The 27,987-nt window shown below is 39.8% G+C and overlaps 1 protein-coding gene across 19 annotated transcripts in view; it reads right to left on the bottom strand.

The window, feature by feature from the left end:
- Window positions 1-109: 109 nt before the first annotated feature.
- Window positions 110-27,987, bottom strand: part of LOC136433195 (protein Aster-B-like) — a 58,132-nt gene continuing 30,254 nt past the window's right edge. For 8 of the 19 annotated variants that reach the window (XM_066425122.1, XM_066425124.1, XM_066425131.1 and 5 more), the window contains 22 exons: window positions 25,517-25,558; window positions 21,831-21,935; window positions 21,448-21,595; window positions 20,369-20,389; window positions 19,370-19,454; window positions 19,089-19,192; window positions 16,914-17,009; window positions 16,128-16,208; window positions 15,350-15,452; window positions 15,133-15,195; window positions 14,749-14,873; window positions 9,744-9,930; window positions 8,129-8,275; window positions 7,817-7,935; window positions 7,347-7,486; window positions 6,924-7,027; window positions 6,447-6,650; window positions 6,095-6,187; window positions 5,315-5,399; window positions 4,868-4,978; window positions 4,238-4,358; window positions 110-3,830 (listed from right to left, as the gene is read on the bottom strand). In XM_066425122.1, coding sequence (XP_066281219.1) covers window positions 3,729-3,830; window positions 4,238-4,358; window positions 4,868-4,978; window positions 5,315-5,399; window positions 6,095-6,187; window positions 6,447-6,650; window positions 6,924-7,027; window positions 7,347-7,486; window positions 7,817-7,935; window positions 8,129-8,275; window positions 9,744-9,930; window positions 14,749-14,873; window positions 15,133-15,195; window positions 15,350-15,452; window positions 16,128-16,208; window positions 16,914-17,009; window positions 19,089-19,192; window positions 19,370-19,454; window positions 20,369-20,389; window positions 21,448-21,595; window positions 21,831-21,935; window positions 25,517-25,558 — 2,386 coding nt within the window. In that variant the 3' untranslated portion in view covers window positions 110-3,728. Of the gene's footprint in view, window positions 3,831-4,237; window positions 4,359-4,867; window positions 4,979-5,314; window positions 5,400-6,094; window positions 6,188-6,446; window positions 6,651-6,923; window positions 7,028-7,346; window positions 7,487-7,816; window positions 7,936-8,128; window positions 8,276-9,743; window positions 9,931-14,748; window positions 14,874-15,132; window positions 15,299-15,349; window positions 15,453-16,127; window positions 16,209-16,913; window positions 17,010-19,088; window positions 19,193-19,369; window positions 19,455-20,368; window positions 20,390-21,447; window positions 21,596-21,830; window positions 21,936-25,516; window positions 25,559-27,605; window positions 27,784-27,987 lie in introns of those variants that run through there. The other 11 variants (XM_066425129.1, XM_066425137.1, XM_066425134.1 and 8 more) reach the window with 7 other exon arrangements.

Below are 27,987 nucleotides of genomic sequence, written 5' to 3'. Positions count from 1 at the left end.
GTTACCCAAGACATTGCTACAAAATGCAACATTTTGGGAAATTCCATTTTCCTGAAGTTACTCAAAGTCTACATCCACATCTGCAGTGCAACATGACACAAACAATGCATGGCGTTGTAGTATCCTTTATTCTCCATCATTGTGAACTTCATTAATCTTCTTGTCATCTTTAATAGGGTGCAGAAACAGCTATAACATCAGTAGTATTTTTCCTTACTTCAAAGAACTGAAACACAACAGACAAGGCTTTACAAGGAAAATGAACTAAAGGTTGGGAATACCACAAGCATTCTTATAGACAGTCATCCATTGTCTGGGTGATTAAGAATATGATCACACAAATTTGTATCTAAAATATTCACAAATCTATCAATTTCATTGCTTGTCTCTCAGATTCAAAAGTTAAGAATGTGAAAATTAGTTTTGTGTACTTGTTGATGTCTACTGATATCTTGTCCAGTCTTTCACAATTTTTCTTCATAACTCTCAATGACACCTAATTTAACAACAAAAAAACCTTTAGAGCTGTACATGTAGTTTCTACTGCCCTTGAAAAGCTGTAGCTTTGATCCACCCTGTACCTTAGCAGCATGTACCTTGTGTGACTGGCTCGACTCATCATACCAAAATCTACATCTTATGTATCAGAATTTTCAAATTTCACACCTTTTTACAGAAACTTGGTATACTAGAAAGGTGGACTATCATCTATATGATGCACAGATTAAGACAACAACCACTTAGGCATATGTCATGTGCAAAGGGTGTCCACTGTCAGGGCTTACCTTAAGGGGGCAGGGAAGGACCAACATCGTACTGGAGAGATATGACATGAAACCCTGTTCTCATGATCAGACAATTCTAACTGCCTCCTCGGTATTCATATTACAACCAAATATTCTGTATATTCAGAAACAATCTTCTGTATATTTACTGTGGAATCTGGACAGAATATAGGTTGTTGGTGTAGCCTGTTTAATGATCCAATGGCTGACAGCAAGCCATAACTTGCTATCACCGAACACCTTTACTTAAGTCAGAGATATTCCTTACAGTGTCAAAGGAGGAGGGAAGAATCTCGCTTTGCTGGCTTGGATTGAAATAAGACTTTACAAATGGTATCATCAAACCTGTCCAAGGCAGTCTGTGTGACATGTGCTGTTACAGGTAGATATTAAACATCAAGATTACATCCTAAAAAAAGAAATCTTGGCAAGTTGTACCCTCATAGTGTTACATGTATTCACCAATGGCTAAGCAGTACTTATTCTCTTAACCATTCATTTGTTACTGATTCATTCATATAATGTCAATATTTTAACAAATTCTGAGAAGATAGAAAAACGATGGGTAGTCTTGTTTACTTGGATCCTCAACAACACTCTAGTTTATTACTGGTACCTTCTAAGGAAAGTACAGATTTTATCTAACAAACACAAATTCACAATCTCTCTTGCTGGAAACAATGATCCCAACTAATACTGTAATATTGCACTTTCTGTGTTGGCATTCTGAAAACTTATCTATAGTTAACAGACAAAGGCTAAGTTAAGTGCCATTTTGTCTACTGACAAAAACTAAGGTCATCTACAACACAAACTGACTCAAGTACAGCTCTACCTTATTTGAGTTCGACCAAAACACTGAGTCTTGTTGACAACATAAACGTTCAGTTTCATAAGTGATGGTCTTGTCGGCTTCTGTCAACTACAAAGACAGGTGACAATTGTCACTTCATTCTTTCTTAAATTCAGAAAAAATCTATCATGTCTATCATATACTAATTGCACTCTATGGTGGTATTTATACTCAGTCTTCTTTTAAAACATACAGAGATAGGTGAGGCATTCTTAACAGCACCTGTGCTGAAGGAATGATTAGGAGTACTAGAAGTGTATATATTACATACAAACAGTGTCTGTACATGTACAGGAGTTTCTACTTCCTTTTCATACAAATGTGCAACTTATGTGACTTCTATGTGCTCACAAACCTTAAATAAAAACAGAATGAGCAAACCAAGGCAAACAGACCTAAGTAACATGGAAAAGCTACAATTGGCACAACTCACAGTTTTTTTTTAAAGGACATTATCAGTTTTTTCACACATAGTGTGTAAACATACACCTACACATAGAACAGAAATGGGGAAGTAGTGTAGACACACACAGTGCGTAAACACAAACACGACTTAAAGTTTAGGGATCAATTTGAGGTGGAAACAAACACACATATTTGTGCAAATACATGGTGACAAATAAACTTAAATCAAGATGGTACATGTACATTTGTGTATTCACACAACTGACAAATGGTATTTCAGTGTAAATGCACAGACCAGGCATGGATACCAGTGTAAATACCATATCACTACAAACTACCACACACACATCACAGATGAGAAGTCCATATAAACACAGTCACACATAAATTGCAGCAAAATCTGCTCACAACAGCAACAGCAGGCATCATTATAAAATGCAGCAACTTCACAGCACAACTTTGCAACACTAAAACCTAACACTCGGAAAGTGTTTATGACATCGTGGAACACACATTGGCTACAGCAGGTCCAAAAGTTGGCAACATGACCAAAAATATGCTGCTGATGATGAAATCATGAATTACATGTACAACAGACGACACAAACATATCCACTGATGATGAATATCACACAACTTTGGATACTGGACAAAGAAGCCCTCATATTTGCCAACATTTCCGTGGTCTGTCTGCTACCTTCCTCCAGGCTATAATGACTGGACAGAAACACTGGCAGGTAAGAAGAACTTAGTTGTGTACAAAACTCCAATATGCCATGTTCTACCAACATGATGAAGCTATTCACGATTCACTCATCTTTTCATCAGTGAAGTGTGACTACTCAGCTCATGAAGTGTCTAATATGTGGGTTTGTAGGTGAAGAGCTTGAACAGGTAACAGGTGGTGACAAGGAAACATTTCCTAAGAAAGCCTTCTCCCTGACATACAGTACACACAGTATCTGTAACCAGACACGCAGATTGAAAGTTCAAACATTGCAGCATTTCAAACGTTTAGTATACAAGTGCAATAGACATCTTTTAAATCTTTCTTTAAGTTAATATCATTACTATACTTTGAAAAATGCAATCTCTCCATATCAATATTTACATCTCTTATAAATGGCATTAAGCCTAGAAAGGACCCTCTCAGCAGCATCTATTACTTGGCCACAGCTGATCTACTTGAGACTTTGGCAGACAGCTTGGCTTACAGTACTGGGTTATTGGATATGAATCTGTGCCCTGGTGCCTTGGTCTGTTCTCTGTGTCACAGGCAGGCCACAGGGATGATACAGGTGGGCACTACATGTAGCCTCTGGTGGGATTGATGCAGGAAGTGTATATATCCTCCACAAAATTTCACAAAAAAGAAATTCCACAATACTTTTTAAAGTTTGATCTCTCTTTCTGGGAGTTTAGCAAACTCCATCAGCTCTGCTGTGGGCCGGAGCAGACGGCTTCCCTCCAGAGGGGGCGAGTCGTAACCAGCACATACACTATACTTGTCACATCCAGGAATCAACAAGGATGTTATGGCAAAAATACTATTTTATTCACAACTTGCCAAAACTTTCAGTGAAGCAGTGGGGCTTTCCAGAGTCCCATGATACATGTAAACCATGATGTAAGCTCTGAACACTCGTGTATTTGCAAAGATGGCAGCAAGTTGAATCTCTCTGTGTGTTACAAGTCTTTATCATCGCTGTGTACAGGCGTTTCAGGTGCCATAGGATTGTCTACTTTTGTCTTGACATCATGAGAGAGTCCTGACAAGGAAGCTCGCATCTGGAACAAGGGGAAAAAGTAAAGTTACTTCTTGGCTTATTTAGTTTGTACTTGGCAACAACAATGGCCTCCTGGTGCCTATACATAAACTCTTCTCAAGCATTTGAATAAAAGAAGTGTCTCAAATACTTCACACTGACCAATGCACAAAGGTGTCCAACAATAGTATACTGATAAAGGGATTACATGTACAACTAAGTAGGTATGAATTACTTCTCTATACCTAGACACCTGTAAATGACCCGTCCCTTGGCAAACACAACATAACAATACTCTGTCTACCCTGATTTCTTAACACCCAGTAGCTCACAAAGTCACTTGCTGTTTCTTACAATAGCCTATATCTTCCAGAACAAGGCATTTGGAAGCATCATGTTCAGTACTGTAAGCTACGTCTGTCATCGTACCTGATCTAAGAGCGTGACGGACGTGGCCAGCACCTCGCGCCACCTGTGCAGCTCCGCCTCGTGGAACTGCTGCTGCTGCTGGAGGAGCTGGATCCACTCCTCAGGACTCCTGGGGGTGTTACTGGGTATGACATGAAACACAGACATTAGGCCGGGTGTGTTATAATTACTGGGTACAACACAGAACACAGACATTAGGATGGGGGTGTTATAATTACTGGGTCTGATACAGGTGAACACTACATGTAGCCTCTCTGGTGGCATTGATCAGGAAGTGTACATATCCAACATATCAACACAGAACAAAAGTACAGACATTAGGCTGTGGGTGTTACTAGATACAGACATTATGTCAGAGTAACTAGACCTTATGGATGACATTTTTTGACTGAACATCATGTCCAGGGATGCACTAGGATGTCTCTAGCTGACTGCACACATACAGCACAAGAAAGGAAGGTCTAAGGGAAGCTACAATTCCTAACCCTCCACTAAATGAGGATGGATGGATGTAAGGTAAGGCACAGTATGTCCTCATTTTTCGACACAAGTTTCATGACACTTACAGCATAGTCTCTCATTCTGTTGTAGTTCTACCATGCTGTGTACAATGCAGGACACAACACTCACCTGCTCCAGCTGACATCTTTAGCAGGCCATGGCTGCAGACCGCTGGTGGCACGTTCTAACGACCAAACTCTGTACATCACCAGCAGGTTCAGCAGTAACAGGCACACCAGACTGCAGAGAGACAAGTGTTATAGTAGAAGATGTGTATGACTACATGGTCATTTCAGAGGACCAGTCAAAACAAACAGCATCTCCACTTCTTGTTTAGGTGGAACCACACTGGCAAGGTGTTGAATATGATCAAACGACACAATGCTACATGCTACATATATGGCAGCAACATATGATTTGACCATTGCTAGTTTTCATCTTAACTTTGACTTGCTGATCATGATGGTACACATTTTTTGCCAATAAGGACATCTTTGCAGCATATTTGTTTTTGTATGATTATAAAATTAAGGTTACAGCATGTTATTCACTATGTTCAAAATGTTTAACACTTACATGATACAGATAGCCAGGAGACACTTGTGTGCGTCCACATCTATGGGCCACGGTTGGCTGAGGCTGAGGTCCTCCCGGGTCTTTGCTGTGAGGCAGACAATAACTGTGGTTAATCAGGGTTCTGAACAACAGTTCTGTTAGTTCTGGGGATTCAAGAGGCACCTTTCATTTAAAAATATCAATTGGGATGGGCAAAAGCAAAATTTTCTTACCTTATGATTACAGAGATGATTGGCACTGTTTGAAAAACAGTTCATGGACCTACATACAATCATGTAAATTTTGTTGTGATCATTTCTGTCAACACTAGTGAATTTTCTCTGAGTTTATTGCAATCAAATCAGCTGTTTGATCATTATAACTAGCTATATTACTTGAGGACACAAGACTTTAGCTATCTGTCAGAAACGTTTTATCAACATAAAAAAAGATTGGATGTGATTTGGTCTTATAACTTATTCTGACCGTGAGGGTAACACAGTTTTATTCATTGTTTATGATCGTTTAATTTAATCATTTGACCTACAGCTGTAAGGAGTAAATGCAGTCTCCTGAATCCGTTATAGCCTTCAGTTTTAAAGAATTCTCTGTAGAATTGGATTCCATGAATCTTATTTCTATTTTCATGGATCAGTTTAATTTATTCTGTTACAAACATCCACGGTTGATTTTTAATCTGCACAAATTAGAGTGAAATTGTCATTTTCCCATTTCTTTGCTGAATCAATGTTTAGTTGAATTTGCTTTCTTGTGTCTTTTCATAAAGTCTGACATCTGCACCTGCCATCCTGCCCTGGTGGCTCCTGAAGGAATCATTCTCTCCCGCCCTGTCTGCACCCCTGTGGCGACTGTCACTGCGGCTGTGCTTTTGGACTAAGAAAACGATATATGAGTAACCTTTTCTGTCTGACTGGTAAAATATTAGCAACCCTCAAGTTCCCCCACTGATAAAAAAACCTCCCAGGTGCAATACCCTAAAGTAGCATGGAATTGGGCTAAGGTTTGAGATTTTAGAAGTTCTCCCGAACAATTGAACAGGTTCTGTTGACATGAGCAGTGTAGTCCTGTACATGTACAACTGTTTGTGTTTTCTGCGACCAGTGATCCTTTAGGTAGCCCTGTTTAGACTTACTTCTGGTGAGGGTAGGAGCCATGCTGGCCAGGCTGGGGTTGGGTGCAGCTGCAGACTGTGGGCCTGTGATGGAGATCTCCGGTGGGCGTGGCTGGTACGTGTAGCTGGACGCTCGTTTTCTCCGCCGTACGCTGCTGGCCAGACCCTTGTTTTTCCTGGGTGTCGGTGGCTGACAGGCGTCAGAGACTTTGTCTAAATGCCGGCCTGGATGGACAAAAAAAAGGCAATTTAGCTAGGCCTGTTGTGCCCTTATTTACTGTTTGTCCTGTAGTTCATTTGCTTGAACATTGGAATAAAATGTTCACATTTCCCCCATACGTCCCACAGACTTATGCTCCTTTGAGAACCCACTGTTAAAACAAGTCAAAGAGGAGACGGTATGATAGGATTAGGTCTGCTTGGCATAGAAAAGCTGCTCATGTGAAACTTGAGACCTGAATCATTATAAATTGCAAACTTAAGAAAAGCAAAACTTACCTAAATGCTTAAAGTTTTCCTGAAGTCCATGACCAGCATTCTTTTCTATGATATTCTTCACCAGGCCCCAAACAGTTTTTCTGTACTTGATTTCACTGCTTACCCTGAGTTAAGAAGGAAAAAAAATGTTTCAAATTGACTAAACAATACGGAGCCTATGTTCTTCAACATTCTCCTAAAAATGAACTCACCATAAAGTATACATGCAAATTACACGATATCACGAAAAAAGAATGCCTTGGAATCCAAAACAGTTTCATTGGTATCTTCCATCATTGCTGCTGACCTCATACTGAAGTACAGGGCTAATGAAACACCTTAAGGTTCATTGGCCCATGACTTGCAATGTACAAAGAGGCCACATGTCAACTAGAATTATAACACAGGAGATGGCAGCAATGTAAAAACCAAAAGCAGCCTTACCTGAGTCTACTTTGATAGCTAGTAACTCTGTTAAGGCAGTATCTGTTCAGGACGTAAAAGTTCTCCCCATATGGAATCCCACCGTTGACAATTTCACAGTCCACCACATAGAACAGCCCAGGTTTACTGTCGTGAGAGATCTGGTCGGAAAAAAGTCACATGATTACTAGAGTGCAGGGATATACTGTCCTTCAAATAACAATTCAAGACTCAAGTATTTTACAAGGATGTGTGGAGATGATTTTATGTAATGGTAACATATGACAGATGTGGTGACAGCTGGTGAAAAATGTGCAGTAAGACTGCTTTGGAACTGAAGTCCTATTCAAGCGTTTCTTCCTCAGGTCAAAACAAATGCACATTCACAAAATTTGAGAACGTACAATAAGTACAGGTTGTAAGCAAAACTGGGGCTCAAAATCCCACTTTAGGCATAGAAATCTGCTGATTGGTATGAGTGTCCAGCCTACCTGTGTTTCTGTGGAAGCAGATGTTTTTGGTCCAAAGGAGGCGTTGAGAGTGAGGGTGTAGGTCAACTGTCTGGTTTGGTCCCCATCTTCTCTGTCCTGCCATGATCCGATCACCAAGTCTGGGGGAAGGACAAAGTTAAGTGACTTGAATAATTCCACTCAAAATCATGGATGAAAAACAAGCGAGTTAGCCGTAACAAAATATACATGTCTTTACAAATGTGAAGATTATAGAAATGCAATATACAGCAAATATACACAAGATGCCTCAAATACAGTTTGAGTTTCTGACATGTAGAGAAGTTCGTGTACCGAATGTTTTTCTGGAGGCGTGGAACTCCTGGAAGAAGTCTGACTCCTGACTGAAGAGCATCTCATACAGCTTGTCCACAGGAATGTTGTAAACCTCGTTGATGCACCTCCTGCCCACAAGGTCGTTATAAGGGCACACCACCTCTCCTGGGCAGGGTAAGAGATCACCAAGATCAATGTTTGGATAACATTCTTAATCTTTGGGCCACACACACCAATTCATTTGCTTCAATCTCAGATGTTTCAACAAAATGATAAACATTTAGAACATGAGAACAGAAGGCTGGGAGTAAGACATGAATCTGGCTTTATATTCAATCCCTTGAACCTTTGTGCACTAAGGTAAAGACTCATGCTAATCTTCTAGTTCAATATATAACTTTATTTTGTTAATCTAACTCTAAGAACAAAGTTGCTGACAAATTGATTTGATGTGGCCTTAGCAGGCACACATCCACCTTCATACCTATACTCAAAGTCTACAAAGTCAACAACCACAATTATTGATATCTACATCCCTGAAATGTTGTTCTTTAATCCTTGCTTGAGGATGAAGGCTTTTCTTATCTTTATGGATCAGCAATTCTTTGTGCTCATAAAAGGAACAGTGACAGGTTTATGAGACATGTTGACAGATGATGCTTTCATTCTAAAGAAGGGTCCCCTAGGTGCAGTTGATTTTATCAGGAAATGCTTGTTCCAAATGAACAAAGCTGTTTAAAATGAGTGCAGTACTATTCCTTTGCCAAAAGGTAACTTGCACTGTTAGTACAACACACTTACAACACCCTTAAGAAAAATCTGTGTCCTGGGGAAGTATGTGTAAGTGGAATAACCCATCCATACATGAAATTACATTACAGAATTATAGACACAAGGAAGCTACATGTAACTGACTCCTGTCAAACACATTCAAATATTTGACCTTCAGGATGCAAAGGACATCCACAATGATATTGAAGGTCAACATGGAAGGTTATTTTATGATCCATTCTCGTGTGCGTCTCAGAGGCAATCAGACAAAACACGCATCGCTAGCTAGGCTGCTGCACAATCACACTGATTGGTTGTTAGACTTTTAGACACAATGCAAATCCATGAAGATCAAGGGCAGACACTGGCCTCAGTAATTATGGCGTAATGTAGCTTTACTCAGAATCACAGAAAGGTCTGAAATCCTTCCTTATCTGATTACGAGGTTCACAGAAAGTGTTTGCTGCTTAATGTGAAATAATTAAGAGCAACTGTAAGTAGGGCTAAAATCCCATTTTATGCATAACAGCCATTGATGACCTTTTTATAGATGATACTAGTAGCTGTTGATAGCCATAATTCCAAACGTGTTTGGCCATTCCATGTTCGAATGGCTGATCTTACTATCCGTTCTTAGTACAGTCTACAGTGTATACGTTCTCAAGTTCAAATAAATTCATTTGTGTTCAATATTCAAAGTCTGCAGTCACGGTTTGTTGTTTCTCGTCTCTAAAATTTGTATTTGAGTTTCATCCGTGAAGAACTCTTGTAGTGGTATCCAAAAGAATCAGGGATTAGCCTCACACAACATTGCACTTTCAGGATTCAATGTTGGCACAGATGACTACTACAGTGTACCTACCAACATCATCATCCTCTGTCTCAGTGGTGTCGCTCTCCTCCGTTGATATGTAGTCGTCCTTCATGGAGTCCTGAGGGAGTGTTTCGTCAGCTACGGTGTCTGCCTGAGAAATATCGGCCTGCTCGGAGGTGCTCTGTGGGGTGGTGGGTGAGGAACGGCCGACCGGCAGACTGGGAGGATCATCACTCTGGGAAAGACAAAAACCATGTATACAGGTCAAGAAGTGATATGGAAAGGCACTATTTTGTATGTATTGGAGATTACTACTTATGTAAGAAAAGTAAAGAAAAGAAAGGAAGACAAGAGATAAAAACTATTTGGTATGGCCTACTACACCTCTGCACTGCTAATCAGCATATTGTTAATTAATCACAAGTGATAGAAAACCAATAACACCACAAAAGATGGCATTCCATCAAACTGAATGCAGGAATGAACCTGAGATGTAGTGGGGGGCAGGCCCAGATGGACGAGCATGTGCTGAGGCACCAGCAGGGATGGGTGAATGAGGAATGACTGTGGGTGTAAGAAAATATCCTTCATCTTCTCAACAACAATACTTGAAAAGGATGATATAGGCAGCAATCAAAATTTCAGCATCCATACAGCAGATGACAAATTACAGCAATTTAAACATCTAAATGAAAAAAACAACTTTGCTATAATTTAAGTCTGTGCAAGCACGTTATGACGCAGATACACAGTTGTGTCCGTGACATATTTACAAATGTACATGGCTCTGCAATGACAAGATTACGACCTTGTAATTCTGGGGAGCTTAAGCAGAGTGCTATGTGACACAGATATTACAGTGTTGTCATCACGAATCAATATCTATAAATCATCCCACTGATGGTTATTGGATGGGAGTGTTGTGAGCTCAGATGTTACCATCAGGACTTGACACCATGATCTAATGTTACATGACAAATATTGCATGACTGGTGAAAACACAAAATGGCAGGCATGTCACGTACAGGGAAAATCAAACCCCGAGCTGTCACTTACATGTAAGTGCTATTTTGTCCCCAGGCAAGAATTTCCACATTAGACTGACATCTCCAATGTGACATCGTTCTGAATTGGCTTTCTGGGAACTGATCAGGATGTCATTTTCCTTCAAGCAATTATCATAAAATCTAATCAACTTCACTTTGTGCTATTCAAAGTTCTCTGGATTGCTAGACCTTTTACCCAGGATTGCAACCAGTCTATAGAAAAGTAGGAAGATGACAGATCAATGAAAACTGTTAGTATTGACCCTAAGGACATACATTACTTAGATATTTCCACAGAGACTAAGCTTTCTGCTATAATCAAAATGAATACCTTAATCTGTTTTCTGCACCCAGAAGACAGGTGGCCTGAAGTGAACTGAATAAATCTGGTTTCCCTTGTATGCTAACAATGTCATGTTACAGAACAGAGGACATGTTCTAGAACAGTATAAGAAAAGAAAAGGAAACCAACTCTACGTTTATTTTAATAATTTCAGTTGTACAGACTGTAGTCGATTACACTGATTTAAGGCTGAACTTTCAATATTCTTTCAAAAATACATACTATAAGTTTTGACCAATAACTCCTTCATCTATCAAGCCACTGATGAAATTGGAAGGCATTTTTGGTTACAGACCTTTAGCACTCTGAAGTAGCCATTTGGCACCCGATTCCCTATTGATTACAGAGTTAGGCAGCAGGGAGGAGGTTAATAACCACAGCAATATTCCATAAGCACGAAAATAAAACCATGAAACACAGGCACATCTAACAGAGACAAAGACTCACATATGATCAGAACACACACGAGGTACAACTTCAGTGATCCATTCTAACTCTAAAATATTAATGCATGTGAACAGAAAGGTTATTGCATGTACAGGTGACCCAACAGTACCTCCACGACCTTGTCCATGTCCATGACTGAGAAGAGACTGCAGTGGTTCTTAAATGAAGCCAAGGAAATGTCCATTCTGAACCCAACAAGACTTTAACTCCTCAAGCCTTTAGATAATCAAAACTAATCATTGTCCACATTCCTACTGATGAAGCTGCTGGCTCTGCTCCACCCAACCAGCTGAATCGCTGACCCTGATTTATTGAACAATGGCACAGGAATTTTCCATTCATATGCAGATGACATCAGATATTGTCCCCTTTGCCAGGGGATCGATCCTGCCTCAACAATTAGATACCACCATCTCCAAACCTGAGGGGCCACAAATTAAATCACAGCAGCACATTCGTCCTCCGAGGGACAGTAATCAACATACAACATCTTAACCTCAGGCAAACTATATCATTGACTGATTAATGTAACCCCCCTCACGATCCTCGATTCACGTACTGCAACTGATAAATATGCAAGTAGGATCCAATTAACTGATCAACACTTGATGGATTTGTCAAACATTAATCATATGAAGACAAAACAAGTAAACAGTACCAAGATTTCCTGTTTCACGTAGTTGAGGAAGCCGGTGCCTTGCATGGTGAGTGCTCCACCTCGTCATTAAGGTAAGGAGAAATGGGGTTGACGTATCTAGACAGCTCTGAGAGGTCCATTGGGAGACGAGAACATGGGGTCTATTATGAATATTTGAATACCCTGACCTTTATATTGTGATTGGCGGATGGCTCCGAGATGAGAGTTGTCAACATGATTATAACATGCATACATGAAATGGAACAAGTCTTACGGGGCGCACATAATGTACGAAGTACAGGTTAACCATGTTGAAGCAATGCAGAAAGGCTGTATTACTATTATCAACCAAAAATATCTGGGGAAAATTGGTCCAATGAAGCTTAATCATGCAGAACCTAACTTAGCATCCCTCAGGTCCAAACCTACAACAAGAGGGCCAGAATAGAAGTCTACCGGGATCATCTACAGCTTAGTGTACACACAATGACTATAGCCAGCTTTTGAATAACATAATCTGAATCTGAAGACTCATGTTTGGTTTACCTCAAGTTGTTTGAGAAACAAGTACTGATACTAATGTGCCCTTTGGGGAATGGTGGGGTTGTACATTGGTAACACCCAAAAGTCAAATTCAATCTAAAGATGACAAGAGTAGAATCGCTGATGACAAAAGCACTACAATTATCAGGGAAACATAAAGGACCTGTCATGGTACTGTGTTTCTATCTTAATCATTCTTGTGTGTTCTAGGAATTGTAGGATTAACAAAAACGCTGCCAAAGGAGATGCAAAAGGAGTCACAGAAAGGCGAAACAAAATGGTTAATGAATAATTGTGCCACCATTGAAGAAAAAAGCCAAAACAACATCAGCCTGGACCAGTTGGAGATTACATTTTGATTAGACTTAACATCCCACCCCCATAAGAGATGAGGTCCCATCCATTACATGTGATTGATTAGCAGTGCTGACAGATGCTCCCAGCAGAAGGGGGACACGCATATCGAAAAACCCCACATAATGGTGTGTAGTGGAGCAAAGGTGAGGTAGGTTGTGTGGATAATGGAACATGAAATGAGCCCATTTTCCACCCAAGCAGACATCCTGTCCAAAGAAGTATAGATACAACATATCTACTACATGTGCAAGTTCATCCATTATTTAGAAAGAAGTGCTGCCGGCACAGTATCCTATATGTACATGCCAATTATTGCTTTATGGTACTAATACATAATGTTTTATTCTAATTTGGGTACCAATCAAATGGTAATGGAGCAAATTGAAAAAACACAATCTATGAACAGTACTGTTATTGTTAAACTAGTAAAAATGTTACAAGTGTCAAGCTGTTTGGTTATGTCCAAATTCATGTACCTTTTCATTTTGCAATTTTCTAAATAAGGCGATTAATACCTTTAATCAAATTAATAAAACTTAATTTATATGATCAGCATCAAGATTACCTATTAAGACTTATACAGATACAATGAAAACAAGTAGATGTGATGAAAATATGAGAGGCAGCTGAGTGCTATCTACAGGGTTCAGTAATGGTCCCACAGGTACCCCATTTTGTCCTACCTGTTGTCAGTTAAGTACTCTTAATGCTCTGGGGGGTGGGGGTGAAATACAGTAGCTTCCATAATAAAACAGGCCTGGTACTAGCCCTAGGCTAGCTACACATCAACACCTACTGTAAATGTACATCAACACCTACTGTAAATGTGATTTCATACCAGCTCTCAGACAGGTTTCATCCTACAGCAGGACTGTAGTGTGAGTCTCAAGAGTGCTACATTTGTGCATATACCCAATAACAGGCAAAGGCTGAGAAGCTAAAAAAATAGCAATTACAGGGCTGAAAATAAATGAAGAAATTTCATTTCGGCAAAATTTACACCTGACATTGATTTTGACAGGTGTGGTGGTGAATTATCCTGCATCTCAGATGGCTTGCTGCTTGAGACATGAAGGATGGTACTGACACACACAGTAAGCACAGAAAGCAATCAGAGATAGCAGACTTTCACCCATACTGCTTTGTGAGGTTGTCAGATGACAGACACAAACATACACACATGCCCAAAACAGTACTTCATTCCCTTGTGATGAAGGGTAAACCTGGTTTGCGGTACTATAAAAGGTACTGTAATTCACTATGTCTCTGCTAGGAGGGGCAGGTGTCATGCATGAGTTGTATAGATGCAGATGCAAAGGAGGATTTCAACACTGGAATCAACTGTACAATTCTATTTCTTCTCATGTAAAATAAACTATGGTACTGATACATACTGCAGCATGATTGTACTTTTTGACAGATGATGCACACAATCTATTTCCTTGGTTTTTAGACATTTTGAAGTAAAATTCAAGCTAGCAAGAGCAAACATGTAGACAGAGGGCTGGGAGAAAACTTTATCAGAGAATATTCACTCCCTACATGAACAGGTACATGTATGTCCACCAAAGCATAAACTTCGCCCTTCCAGTCCAGTGTTATATCTTTTTCTGAATCAGAGAACGTACAAGTTAAATTGGTTTAGCCTGAATAACACTACAATTATAGCGAATGACTAACCATAGGTGACTCCACGGAGCTGAGGCGTGAGGGCTCGCTGCTAGCAGGGCTGGGGATGGGGCTAGCTGCTCTCTGCGGAGTCCTGCTCCCAGGGCTGCCCTCCCCTTTCTTTGCATTCAAGTCCTCTGTTGGAGAAGACAGATGAGTTACAGAGGCTGACAAAGAAAAAAGTCAGACATATATCGCAGTCATTATCAAACTTACAACAGTCGAAGAAAGAACATTCGCTCCTAGTGTGAGAAACTTTACTTCTTCTTACCTGACCATCCTGTGATTTCCTTTACCTGTGATTTTTTGCCAGTACATGAATTTAAGAAAAAGGCTAAGGATACAAAAAAAGTCCTGCAACAAAATTCTGCATCAAAACAGCTGTCTCATTCCGACCTGTGGCATCACTGTCATCCTTGGCATCAGTGCCCGATTCTTCCACGATGTCATTCTCATTTTCTGCGGCAGAAGGGCAGATGTAATCCTCATCATCGCTAGTAAAGCCTAGCTCCTCCCCGTAACTCTGGTGAACATACTGCCAGAGTTCGGAGGGACTGAGTGGCTGTGTAAGAGACAGAGAGGACAGGTGAATGTGGGAGGCTCGGCTAGTTACCTGTGCTCTTACTGTCTGTTGCTGAGTCCTCCTCCTCACTACTGAAGTCCATCTCCCCATTGGTCAGTTTGAAGTACTGCCACAGTTCAGAAGGGCTGAGTGGCTGAAGATGACCAATGGGAACACAAATAAAAACTCAGGTTGTTACCCATACTACGGTATCTCATTCAAGATGTTAATCATTTTCACAGTAAAGGATTTGAGTTACGAGGTAGACAGGTGCCGACAGGATAGCATGAGCTGTTATCATTTCGTAGCATCTAACAGTGCCATCTTTCACACCGTGTATTGTCTGACAGATAGTCTCACTTGTGTGTAAGTTTTTCAATTATCAAAATGTACCTTTAACCACAACGTCTTGATTCAATTTTGCTTAACATGACTTGAGACTACACCCAGTGCTGAGCAGCAGAACAAAGGTTGGATAGTGAGGAAGAGGACAGGGTGCACCATTATGATAGTCATAGTGGACAATAAGGCTGTTATAGCATGCAAATATCTTTCCACTTTCCACATGAAATTTTTACAGATATATCTGCATTCGTCAGTACAATACTTTTTTTTTAGGTGTTATACAGAAAGAAGACTTTCAAAGAACATTCTCATACAAAGCCAACTACAGCATACATAATCATAGACTTGGGATGGTCACATACTTAGCAAGCCCTGGTTACGAACATTGTTTGTTATTTTGTTACAAATAACTTACAATTATAGTCCTTTACATCAGACATGAACGTAAACATCTCAGAGGGATTGACTGAATGTCATGACTAACCTTTTCCAGTAGGGCATTTTGCCAAATCCTGAAGATCATCATGTAGACAGAGTCTCGTTGGGTGAAGGATGTCAGGAAATGCTGAAAACCAAAGGCCTGCATGTCAGCTCTACTCTTCACTACAGTTTACTGCAGTTTATTCTGGTACTTCCAGTTGCCTGATGACAACTACTAGACTAATGCATAGGCAGCTCAGCATGCTGGGAGGTTAACATCCTAACCAATGACTTAATTCAAGGGCAGCAGTTATTGGATGTATTGGATAACAGTCAAATACTCTCACTATTCTTTCCTGTATGCTCCAAACTGCTGTTTTCAAAGATGCAGCTAGAGGGCGCAGCCTACATAATAACTTTATTGCAAAACCATGCCCCAAAGGCTAATTGCAAGCAAAGTAGAGCAAAAGACTTGCCTACAACAGGATAGTCTGCGAACATTATAATGTATTCCCTGTGACTGGTTCATGTTGAAACAAATAAAACAGTTGTGACTCTTAGCACTTGTATGGCTTTCCAGGACCAAAAGTAATTTTTCACTTACGCTGTAAAATCAATGGATGAAAGTCCTTAAATCATGTACCCACGAATGGAACCATTAATCTGTACCATGGGTAAATCACACTTTCACAATTAAGATCACCCGATTCTAAAATCCCCAACATTTTTATGCATGGTTAATAAAATTTTATTTGAAGAACCTTTGAAAAATAAAGTTTTGTGTGAGGAAATCTTAAAATTTTCAGTAAAACTTAAAAACACCAGATCAATGATGTGATGAGACCCTTACCTTCTCATTCTCTGTGCAGATCTGGATGGCGTTGGGTATGACCTTGGCAGTTTTCTCCTTGGTGATGGAGGTGATGTCCTTACATCTGATTGTCAGCTGTGGGGAGGGAACAACAGGCAAGGTCAGGTACCAACGTATCACGCCTCCTTCATGGTCAGACATGTCATCACTTTGCTGTCTATACTTTGCTCTCTTCGGCCTGTTGCCTAAAGTACAACTTTTGCCTATTGAACTCCTGCCAACTGTAAAAATGTAAGCAATACAGCTTCTGGCTTTGTGTCACCTGGAACCTTTAGCTGCATCTATAGGATTACACAAGTTGAAGACAATCAATAACATACATTGTGTACATGCATATTGAAGATTTGGAGAGAGGATATTGGAAACCCCTTCTAACCCGCAATGATTTATGTTTGGAGAGTATTTGCATTGTCAGGGTTAAACTGCCCAACTTCACTTCTAGGACTGATATCAGTGGCAGGGAGGAGGAGACCAAAAGCTGACAGCTGGCCTAAAGAAACAAAATGGAAAGTTGCATGGTCCTGCTCTCAAACTTTCTGGTATTTTAGAAGTAAATCTTCCATAAAAATTGCAGTGGCACTGGAGTTCCCCTCTGCAAATTATAGCTTTAGGATAAGGTTAAAGATCAGGTTATGGCAATGATGGGGCACATTCATGTACATGTGCACGCCCCAAGCTGCACATTTGCAATTGCAGTTATACAGTTGGATCATAAAGGAAATTGACTTGAAATTGGAAACTAGTCAATGTGATTACTTTTTCTGACAGCATGTTAAAATGCAATTGATACCTACCCATGCTTTACATCCAAAAAGGGCCAGAGATGCACACCCAAGCACAGGTAGCTTAGGCCTCAGCAATGGCATCATTGTGGGAAATGGAAACATTTTTTCTCCAAGTCAAATGCCGAACAGGCACCCGGCAAAGAGAGAAGGTCCTGACTGGACCATGTTATTGGGAATGTACTGTGATGCAGCCTAAAAACTGTAGTTGATGGAATGTGCGTCAACTTAATTAAGAGCTAAACGCCACAATGTCGTCATGTCTAGTGACAAGCAAGTCTTTTTGTCCTTAGATCCGGTGTAGTGCGTCAAAGGCCCTATCTTTTACGTGACACTTTGGTGATACTGAGCGAGATTGAGGCAGATATCAGGAGAAGGAGCCAACACCAGCTGGGACTTTGTAAGAACTGTTTGGGGTCAGACCGTATGGCAGCAAGTTCTGTTCTTCCAACTTCCCACAATAAACAAATCAACTTATAAGACCAAACAATGTGTCATGAGCTGAGCACCTGTAACACTCATTTCAAAAATTGATAGCAACATTTGTAAAAAAAAAGAAGAAGATATCCATACCAGGGAGTTTGCACTAGACTACGAACTAGAACTACGTAACAAAATATTTTGGCTACATTAGTTGATAAGGGTGATATCGTGGTTAGTCTTGAGAAACCAAACATATTGCCAGGCCTTGTACCGCAAACTCATGACGTACATTAAGGCGTAGAACGTCCCTTAGAAAAGGAGACTCATTTGCACATTTAAGCAGCTCTTCTTCACTGACTATCGTCAGAGCATCTATCATCCTTTTTATCTTTTATCTTCCCAGAGATGAAATATTTTCATTTCCTGCCATGCCATAAGACTAAGGCTACTTGCACGAATCAAAGACTTCCTGTGCCGTGAGCGGAGATCAGGCATGAAAGAAAGAAAAATCAGGTCTCCAGAGATGAAAACACAGCTGCTGCAACTTGAGCTGCTTGCTATGTCTCTGTGAGCCTGTAATCCGGTAACAGTACTACCTTGTTCACAGCCCATCTCTCATCACATCAAATTGCCCATCACAAATCTACCTGTAACCATTGTGCTGGTTGTAGTTTCCAAAACAAACCACTTTGATTTTAATCAAGGCACTACATGTTTAAAGGGCATCTAGAAAATGTCAAGAAGAGGAGAGGGGAAATCGATTGGACGCACTGCCCTTTTTGCTTTAAATACCATGATTTCATCTTTGACTGCTCTTCATACCTATCTATGATAAAAGATATCTTCGTCACCACCCCACTGACCTTTCTGATACAAGACACACGAAGGCCTGCCCTGCCATTCATAATGTTCTATATGTATCGAGGTTGCATTTCATGCCTGTACTCACCAAAGTTTCCCATCTAAAGATGTTGGCGTAAAAGCAGACCCAGTTTTCTGTGAGATAAAGTCTGCCATGGACCAGGATGTCCTTCTGCAGGGCACAGGAATAGTCTAAAACAGACAGATTGAGAACAATGTGTAAGTAAAAAAGCTCAAGCATAAATGTCATACACCTTAGCTGGTAGTTACAGCATCACAACCTACCTAATAGAATTGCAGTTACGATAAAAATAATACCCCACACTTTGTGCCCTTTGTGTGTTTGTGAACAATGTTCCTATTACTTACCTACAAGTAATCTTTCAGTCTCAGGCAGATGCTTGAAAAGCTTGTGGAAATCTTCACACTTTGACTTGTATGTTGGATGCAGCATCTACAGATAGAGGGAAGGAAGGAGAATACAACTGATAAACAATGGCAGGAAGGAGATTTGTTATACGTTCCAATTAAGTAAACTATGGAATTAGAGTTACAAACTAGACATAAAGGGGTTAAGCTGCAAATTGTTTCACCCCTAAACCAGGTTATTTGGATCTGACACTGGTCATCTGCCCGATATGCCCAGAATCAAGTTTTGGCTCCAGATGGAGGCCCCAGCTCACAACTTAGATGAGCTTGAGGATAAACAGACTGAAGACTGATGTTTCTCCAGAGTTTCTAAGAACTCAGATAAGACAGGCGAACCTGTTTTCAATCTTAACAGCATCTAGAAAAATGGCCCTAGATATAGTTGTGCACAAACTGTTTGTCAACCATGATTGCGTTATAATACCTAATGCAATGGGGTTGTATCACACATGGTTCACAATATTTTTACTTTATACATGTATCATGATAATGCGTGGGGACCAGTAACCTTCAGCACTCCAAGATGAACTGTAACCAGTACAATACTGGTGATATAACTCACCTGTAGAGTGTGTAAGGTTAATTATCTTGCTGGTGGCCCCATTTGGCTAATTTGGGTATTGATTGGTCTACGAGCAGTTTTAGCTGATGCTCATGACCTGCCCTTACCTTCACTTACACTTAGATTCAATCAACATACAAACAACTGAGTGAGAAATGAAGGTGGAGTTATTCGAAGTCCAACTGTGACTATTGTTGTAGTGAAGGTTACATGATATATGTTATTGTTAGTAGCTTTCATGCAAGAAGAAAGCAGAACAAACAGTGCTGCTATAATAGGGCACAAGCACGTCACACCGTCTACAAACTTGACCTTCTACCAAGCTCACAGTAAGGAAGGAGGTTGCGATAGCTACAATCAATATAGGTAACACTTACATTGTACCAATTTGATGATTTCTGCAAGACAATACGAAATAGATTTAGTACTGAGCAGTGAATTAGTTGTTGTGTCACACAGTACATGGCAATACCGAAGCAGAAGCACCGCTGTGTATGTGACATGCTCCATGCATATAACGAACATGTGTTGTCAAAATATTTACCTCTTGGGCTGGAACATGGAAGACATATCACAAGCTACTACTGAATTGTTACAACATAAAATGTGCACCACAGACGTCCCCAGGGTTCAGTCATCGCCTTTAAATTTCACTTTGTAGGATATTCAATTTCCTCTACATCTGGATATTGACAAAGTTTCCTTCCAAATTTCACAGTGATTGTTGATTAAGCTGTGAAATGTTATATCTTAGCATTTTTGAGGTAAGAGTTTTAGACTATATTTTACCTTAGCTTTTGTCATTTGTTTCTAAAACTTATCTGATGACGTCTGCCTGTGTCCTGGGGACAATCCTGGTCCATCCTACAGACTGTCACAAATGATGTGTCATGCAGCAGTCATCATACTTTCATCAACCATTCCTACATACATGTACATGCACTCAGACAGGACAACATGGTGATCATGATACAAATCCTAAGAAATGAGCATGCTGACATCAGTCTTTTAGTATGAGAGTTGTGTTTACATTAACACCTGCCTGCATGAACACTAAAAATGCATATTGAAAGAGCTTTTAGTTTCATGAAACCATATTTTCCAAAAATAAAGATTTAGATCAAAACTGCCAAATTTTCAATTCGAAATAAAACACCTCATGTTACCCTTTTTTAATTCATAGCTACATTTCATTTCAAAAGACAAACACAGAATTTGTAAATAATGACTATAACTCTTTATTCTTTTAGAATATTCAATCTTAAATATCCAATGATAATTTACAACATAGTTAAATACGGTGAGATATATGGCGTGCATGTACAATCAATTTTCAATATGACGCATCTCGCATCTTTAACCAAAACATTATCTTCACAGGTCCTTTGAAAAAAATTCTGAAAGTCATGATAGTGTAAATGTGCAGGAATCTGAGATAAGCGAGGTATGCGGCTACCTTAGAGTTTTTGCCATTACTTCTGTTGCCCTTGTGGCCTGGGTTTACCCTCTCCGGCATCTCGGGAGTACGGTCACCACTGGTCCCCTTCTCTACCATGCTGGGGCCCTCATCAGCAGACGAGTGCTTGTTGTGTGGCACACGGGGGCTGGGGAAAACAGAAGGCATGGTACAATCACTCAGTCCAGGAGAAAATTATGTGGTGTATTGTCAACAATCATAACATCAGATATCGTAAAAACTCCACCTCTAACTGAAAGAACTCTCTTTGAAAGCAAATGAAAAGCTAACTTGAGACTTGATTTGTTTCTGCACACTGCCGATTCCCGACAAAGGTCACACAGTGGACCACAACAACTAACCCTAATACTTTCTCCAGGTACCTGTGAGACAAGCTTTTCCACGGCATCCAGCCTTTTCCTCGCCTTCTCTTCACTGCTCTTAATCTCATCTGACTGTTTTCTGAGCTACCTACAAACGATGTGAGTCTGGATTGAAATATACAGTCATGGAAGGCACATTAATCATTATCATAATGGTAACTATTCATGAAGCTGCCATATATACTGCTAATCAGAGGGGTGGACAGCATGTACGTCTAGCAGGCTCAATTTTCAATTAGCATAATAATGTCAATAACCAGACCTCAACAATCTGATATGTGTGGTACCTTTCTTTTCGATATCATTTACAGATTGAAGTATTGTAACAGTTGTACATTTGACATGGAACTGAGAGTGTGCATTTCTTTCCAGCACCTCAGGTGTTATAACAAGTCTAATGTTTCTAATGTTTGTCAAAGATTAGCATTACCCCCCAAAAGCAACATCAGGAAATAAATCACACCTGCATCTTGGCAAACAGTTCCGAAATGCCATGATTTTTGGCAGGATATACAGTAGGTCACAAGTCCTCTCGAGTCAAAAGCAACATTCATCCAACAAGTAGCACTAGACAGTGAATATTCAAGAATCCTACAGATGGGGGCACCGGAAGTGACGCACAGTCTCAAAGCAACAGGACTGATTAGACTGGGGCCTACATTCTTAGGAATTTGATGGCTGATAGATGTGTATCTTGATGCAACAGTATTGGAACAAAAACTATCTAGTAGTACGTTTGGGAAATAACGTTAGGACAACTTGCTGCCCTATGCACCGCTTACACACGAAAGGGACCAAACAGCAAAAAAAACATGTATGGTATACGTGTCAAGAATCAAACAGCTATTACAGACAACAGAAGTATGAGGGTGGAACAATGATAGATTTCATAAATGGCTCTCCTCTGGGGCTTATTAAAGTACCATATTTTATATCAGTCTTTCTTTCTTTCTTTCTCTTTCATTCAAATATCAAAAACTTACAGACAAAACATGCCTGGATGGCAATGATATATATTAACAAGGAATAAGCCCTCGAGATCTGTTGGAATACCTGAGCTGGTTGTGCAAAAGACGAAGGTATCAAACAATTTTATCTCTAAGAGGTTAAGACACTGATGTAAGCTCCATTTCTATGGAAGGAGTTATAAATATTCCCTTTTTGTTGATGATTTGTGAATCTTCAACCCTCTCTCCTAATATAAGTTTTCCAAAAGAAAACCACCTTAAACAACTTAACAAGTCATTAAATTTGGGTGGTCTAACTTATTGGTATCAACTAGCATACATAAGAACAATTAGGTTTGTTTGTATATTTGCATTTTTTCCCTTTGTTTTTATATAAAATCTGATTGGCTTTTATAGACACAAACAGGATGATGACAACAGGTTCAAGGTACAGGTGTGTGGTGACCTTTGACACACCGCCACTAGCCTTGATCAATGTACCATTGAAGTGAGGCTAGCAGTATTGTGTCGAAGCGTCTTTCTGGTTGATGAGGCTCAAATATTTGTTAGCTTTTCACCCTTAGCTGCTCATGACACCAAAGAACCTGGGAGGGGCACACCTGGCAACGGTTCTGCATCGTTACATAACTGTCACACTGTAATTGACTGTCAAACATTTGAGTTGACGGATAATGAAATTTCGACATGTCTCCTTTGTTAGAGGGAATGGTAAATACAGTACAGAGAAGAGAGGGAAAAATACACCTAAGCGGCAAAGGGCCACCAGTTGTCTTGAAATCTCCAGGTAGAGATGATACACGGGGCTTTTCATGTTTTCTGCAGCTGTGTTGCTTGGGTACTCAAGGAAGATCTCTAGTTCTATCATATAACATCTGGAAAACCAGGTCATGGAACTGATTGCAAGGGATGTGGGAATAACAATGTTTAAATCCAAAAAATTCTTCTAAATACAAGTGGTAAGCCCACCCAGATTAAATGTTAAGAGATATCTCTACAAATGTTTACACAAAAATAGACACCTTGATTCCTATCTACCTCTCTTTCAGCCTAATAATAAGGTTAGTAGTAGTAGGGCCATGACTAAAACTTCTTGTAAGTAATGTAACCATGGTTATCAACATGGTTTCATACTAATCATAGTAACAAGAATCGAGTTTGCATAAAAGGAAGTTAGAAATGGAAGGGAGGTATTTAGTACATGTAAGTCATTTCTTCTCTCTAGTGCTCCCTGGAAATTATCATCAATGGCGATCCACACATAAACAAAACAAAGGGACAAGATAGCAGTTCCTAGATCTAGTCTTTCATTCTCTTGTTGCCCCCTGCCTTACTGGAGCCTACTATTTGTAGTCACTGTATTTGCTCTTCCTAGAACAGCTTGGCATATGCAAACAAGACCTACTCACGTATTAAATACAAACACACTTCAATCCAACTATACCCTTGTGAATCATGCTATTTACAAACACACGCAATAACATAGAGACCCGAAACTTGTCAAGGTTGACAAGGATTTAAATCTGTACATTGTACCAACCAACTGTTCAGAAATTATCTTGATCATTTTTTTCCTATTTAAGTCACAGAATGGTTGACAGAGCCAGTATCAAACAACAGTTATCAGAAGCAATGATTAAACCTGGTAACATGATATGATAAAAGCTTCACATATTATCATAACATATTGTTCTGTACTGTACTCTCTTCTCCTTCTAATAGAATGCATATCTAATATTTGCCAAGAAACTTATCCTTACCAATTAGCTTTGTCAAATAATACTTCCTCTTCCTCTTAAAAATCAAGAAGTTGAATTGAAACTGAAAGCTTATCATAAAATGACTTGTGACACAACGATCAGGAAAACATCCCCTCACATACTATCATACCATATGAGTCAGAGAGCTTTCAATAACAAAACACCATTTGCAATAAAAATATGTGAGGTCACTGGTATTGGCATCACAGCCAGCCTAAATCAGGTGGCTTTCTCTGCTTAAGTGACCATAAAACAAAACTCTCCTGCATGAGGACATGTAGCCAATCATGCTCTGCAGAGGGTTATTTCCATTTGTATGATTTCTGAATTGTGTTAACATTTGACAAACTTTGTGGAGAGGTTAATCCTGTACATATCACTTTTCAGGTCAAACCAATTGTCTAGCATGTCTTTCTTAAATAACTTGATTTACAAAGATAACACTTTTGGCATTTTTGCTATCTTCCCAGGGTATATGTTACAATCACTGGACACCAAAGTCTCACACTCAAAATTGAATGTGCTCATCAGTATACACATGTGATTGTTCATAAATATGTGAAAAATGCCACAATCCACCTCAAGAGTAGCTTAGGCAATTAAAGCCAATTCCCAGGAAGCAATGTTACACACCTGCGTGTACATGTCTAGGAAAAGTGATTTCATAAATGCATTGCAAAATCACTTTTACGGGGGATCTGTTTTGAGTTCTAAACATGCTAAAATTCCTATGACTTGTAGGGCCCATTGAATCTTTTATAAATTCAGTAAATAACTATTTCTATCAGAACTTGTGACTGTGGATTTCATTCCAACCAATATTTGTGTTGACTGTCTGTCTGACTGACTGGCACTGGTAGTAATGTTTGTGTCACCAGCCTGTGTAACACAAAAAATAACTAATAAAAATTGGCTCAATACACTACATGTATGTCGTCTTCTACCAAGTTTTCATTCTTACCTTTTCAGCTTCTTACTGATGATAGGGCCACCAGGATCTGACCTGCAGAAACACAAAACAACAGTGTCATCAATACAGAGATGCTTGGATAGAGGAGCTTTCTACTAAAAACTGTTACCTCTTATGAATTACTTCTGGAGGTCCCATGTCTGAGGAGAGCAACACCTCAAGCATGTTAAGGGAACCCATCACACTTATCTTGAAAGTAGCGGTCCAGCCCAATGCGAGTGGATGACACCTATCAGTCTGGTCTTTTGCTGCTTGTACTTACTGTTCAAACCTGGCATGTTATAATAAACATCAAGCCTTGAGGCAGTTGATCAACTATACGAAATAAACAACCATAGCGTACAGACTTGGTAACTTTTTTAACAGTTAATTGGTTGTTATGGATATGAATTTTTCATTACATTTGAAAATTGAGCAACAATCAAGCATTGCTATGATCTGCAGGTCAATACCATATAAGGAACTTGTCTGTTCAGGTAGCAGGTGTCAAGTTACATGGGGTCAAAGACCTACAGGTGGTTTTCTGTGCTGTTTAGGCATATGCACATCATTTTTCATACACCTAAAACTCCTGATCAAGTTTGCTGCATGGTTAAAAGAGTAGCAAATGCTAAGAAAATGACAACTGCAAGATTTTTTTCTAATCATTGTTTTTCAAGCTGTGGTTCTATGGCTAAGATGAAATCTTGTGTTTGTCCGTAACACGTCTCCATATTTTCCTTCCAGTTAAAAAACAAGAGTAACTTATGGTCATGACCTTAGTCTTAAAAGAAGAGACCTAGAGGACACAGGTAGGTGTGGCTGTAGAATATATGTTGAATTTCCTGGGTTATGGCGTCCCATTGCATTAGGTCAAAAGCCTATAGGCCATTTCCTTTGTTGGCAAGTAATTATCCACTTGTGAATTGGATACGGCTCGTTCTGTTGGTCGGGTTACATGAGTGACAGTCAGCAGGAACATCATAAAAGATCACTGACTGTTTACACCCTACAAGTTTGATATAAGGAACTTTGTTTTAACATGGAATTGAAAAGTATTAGTCATTAGCTGTTATACAGTATGTCTAAATTTTATCCTTACTTAAAAACATTATAGACTTAATAAGAAGGAAGTTGGTGGATTGGGGTGCGTGACTGCTTGAATGGTTGGACGAGTGTGGCCCCTTACATGACGTTAAGACTGATAGTGATAGGTGGTTTCCTTTGTTTGGAAGGGGTGCCGGTAACTTCCCTCTGTAAACTGGATACCTCTCGTGCTACAGATCACATGAGTAACAGTCATCATGGTCAAACTACACACAAAGATTACTTTCAACTTTAGTCCAAAATCATGGTACGAGTACTGTTCCTTTTACTAGAATGCTGTTATATGTTACTTTCCTGTTACTAGTTCAACCAGCTACAACTTTCTGACCAACAGTATAACATACTGTCTGCTTGGGTGGTCAAGAGCTTTTTAAATTTACCAAAATGATACACATTAGTCCTGAAGATTCTTTGGGGTTTTCAACACACAGTAAATAAAGATGCAGAAAGAGTCAAGTTTATAGCTTCAGCTGTCAGACACCCCTTCACCAGTCATACTTGGTTTGCCCCTTACTGTTGTCAGGTTTGTTTTGTCTCCAGCTCTGTTTAAAATCTTAGTAATTAAACCAACATGGCCAGAGGAAACAAAAGCATCACCACAGAAACAGGCTGTCTCAACACTACACATGACAACAAAAATAGAATGCACGATAATCATCATTTACAGCACATCATACAACCCCATTACATCTCCAGCCCGGTTACTATGATTAAAAGTCTACGTAATGGAAGCTTCAGTTCTGTGTAAATCACTACTATCACTAATGGAGTGAGATTTACACTGTCACACCCTTTTTATTCTCACAATTCAGCCCTGACAGAGGATTGGAAGAATTTAGTCAAAATAGAACATAGAAAACACACGGGAAGAGTAGACAAGGAAGAAGTCTTGGCAGCTCTCTGTCTGTAGTTCTCTTTCTAGTTACGTTGACAACAGAAATTTCCCTTTGTAAAGCCTCATCCGTGCCTAAAATTTGAGATCAGATCTTCTCACCTTTTGGCAACTGGAAGGGACAATCTCCGCCGAAACTTCACCAAACGTTTTTCCATGGCATAGAACACCATGCTAGTCATATATCCACCCAAATCCAGGCATGAATCAACTCATTTTCACAAGGCATGTGTGCCAGCAAGCCGCTAGGTCATTCTGTTAGAGCTGTTCCAGGTGAGTACCACAACAATAAGGTGACACAACACATGGGGTGATACACATAGCCACACCCCTCATAGTCACGCCCCCTGCACCAGGGCTCTTCCCCCATTGGTGACAGACTGTCCTACTGCATATCAAAGGCTGACCTGACCTATTCAAGCTGAATAGAATCTCCCATGCCCCGCCCTCATGCCTTAGGGACAGTCTGCTTACTATACAGGTT

The sequence above is a fragment of the Branchiostoma lanceolatum genome, chromosome 4, assembly GCF_035083965.1.
Source record: "Branchiostoma lanceolatum isolate klBraLanc5 chromosome 4, klBraLanc5.hap2, whole genome shotgun sequence".
In the NCBI taxonomy this organism is placed as follows: domain Eukaryota; kingdom Metazoa; phylum Chordata; class Leptocardii; order Amphioxiformes; family Branchiostomatidae; genus Branchiostoma; species Branchiostoma lanceolatum.
This window is presented reverse-complemented; position numbering and strand designations above follow the sequence as displayed.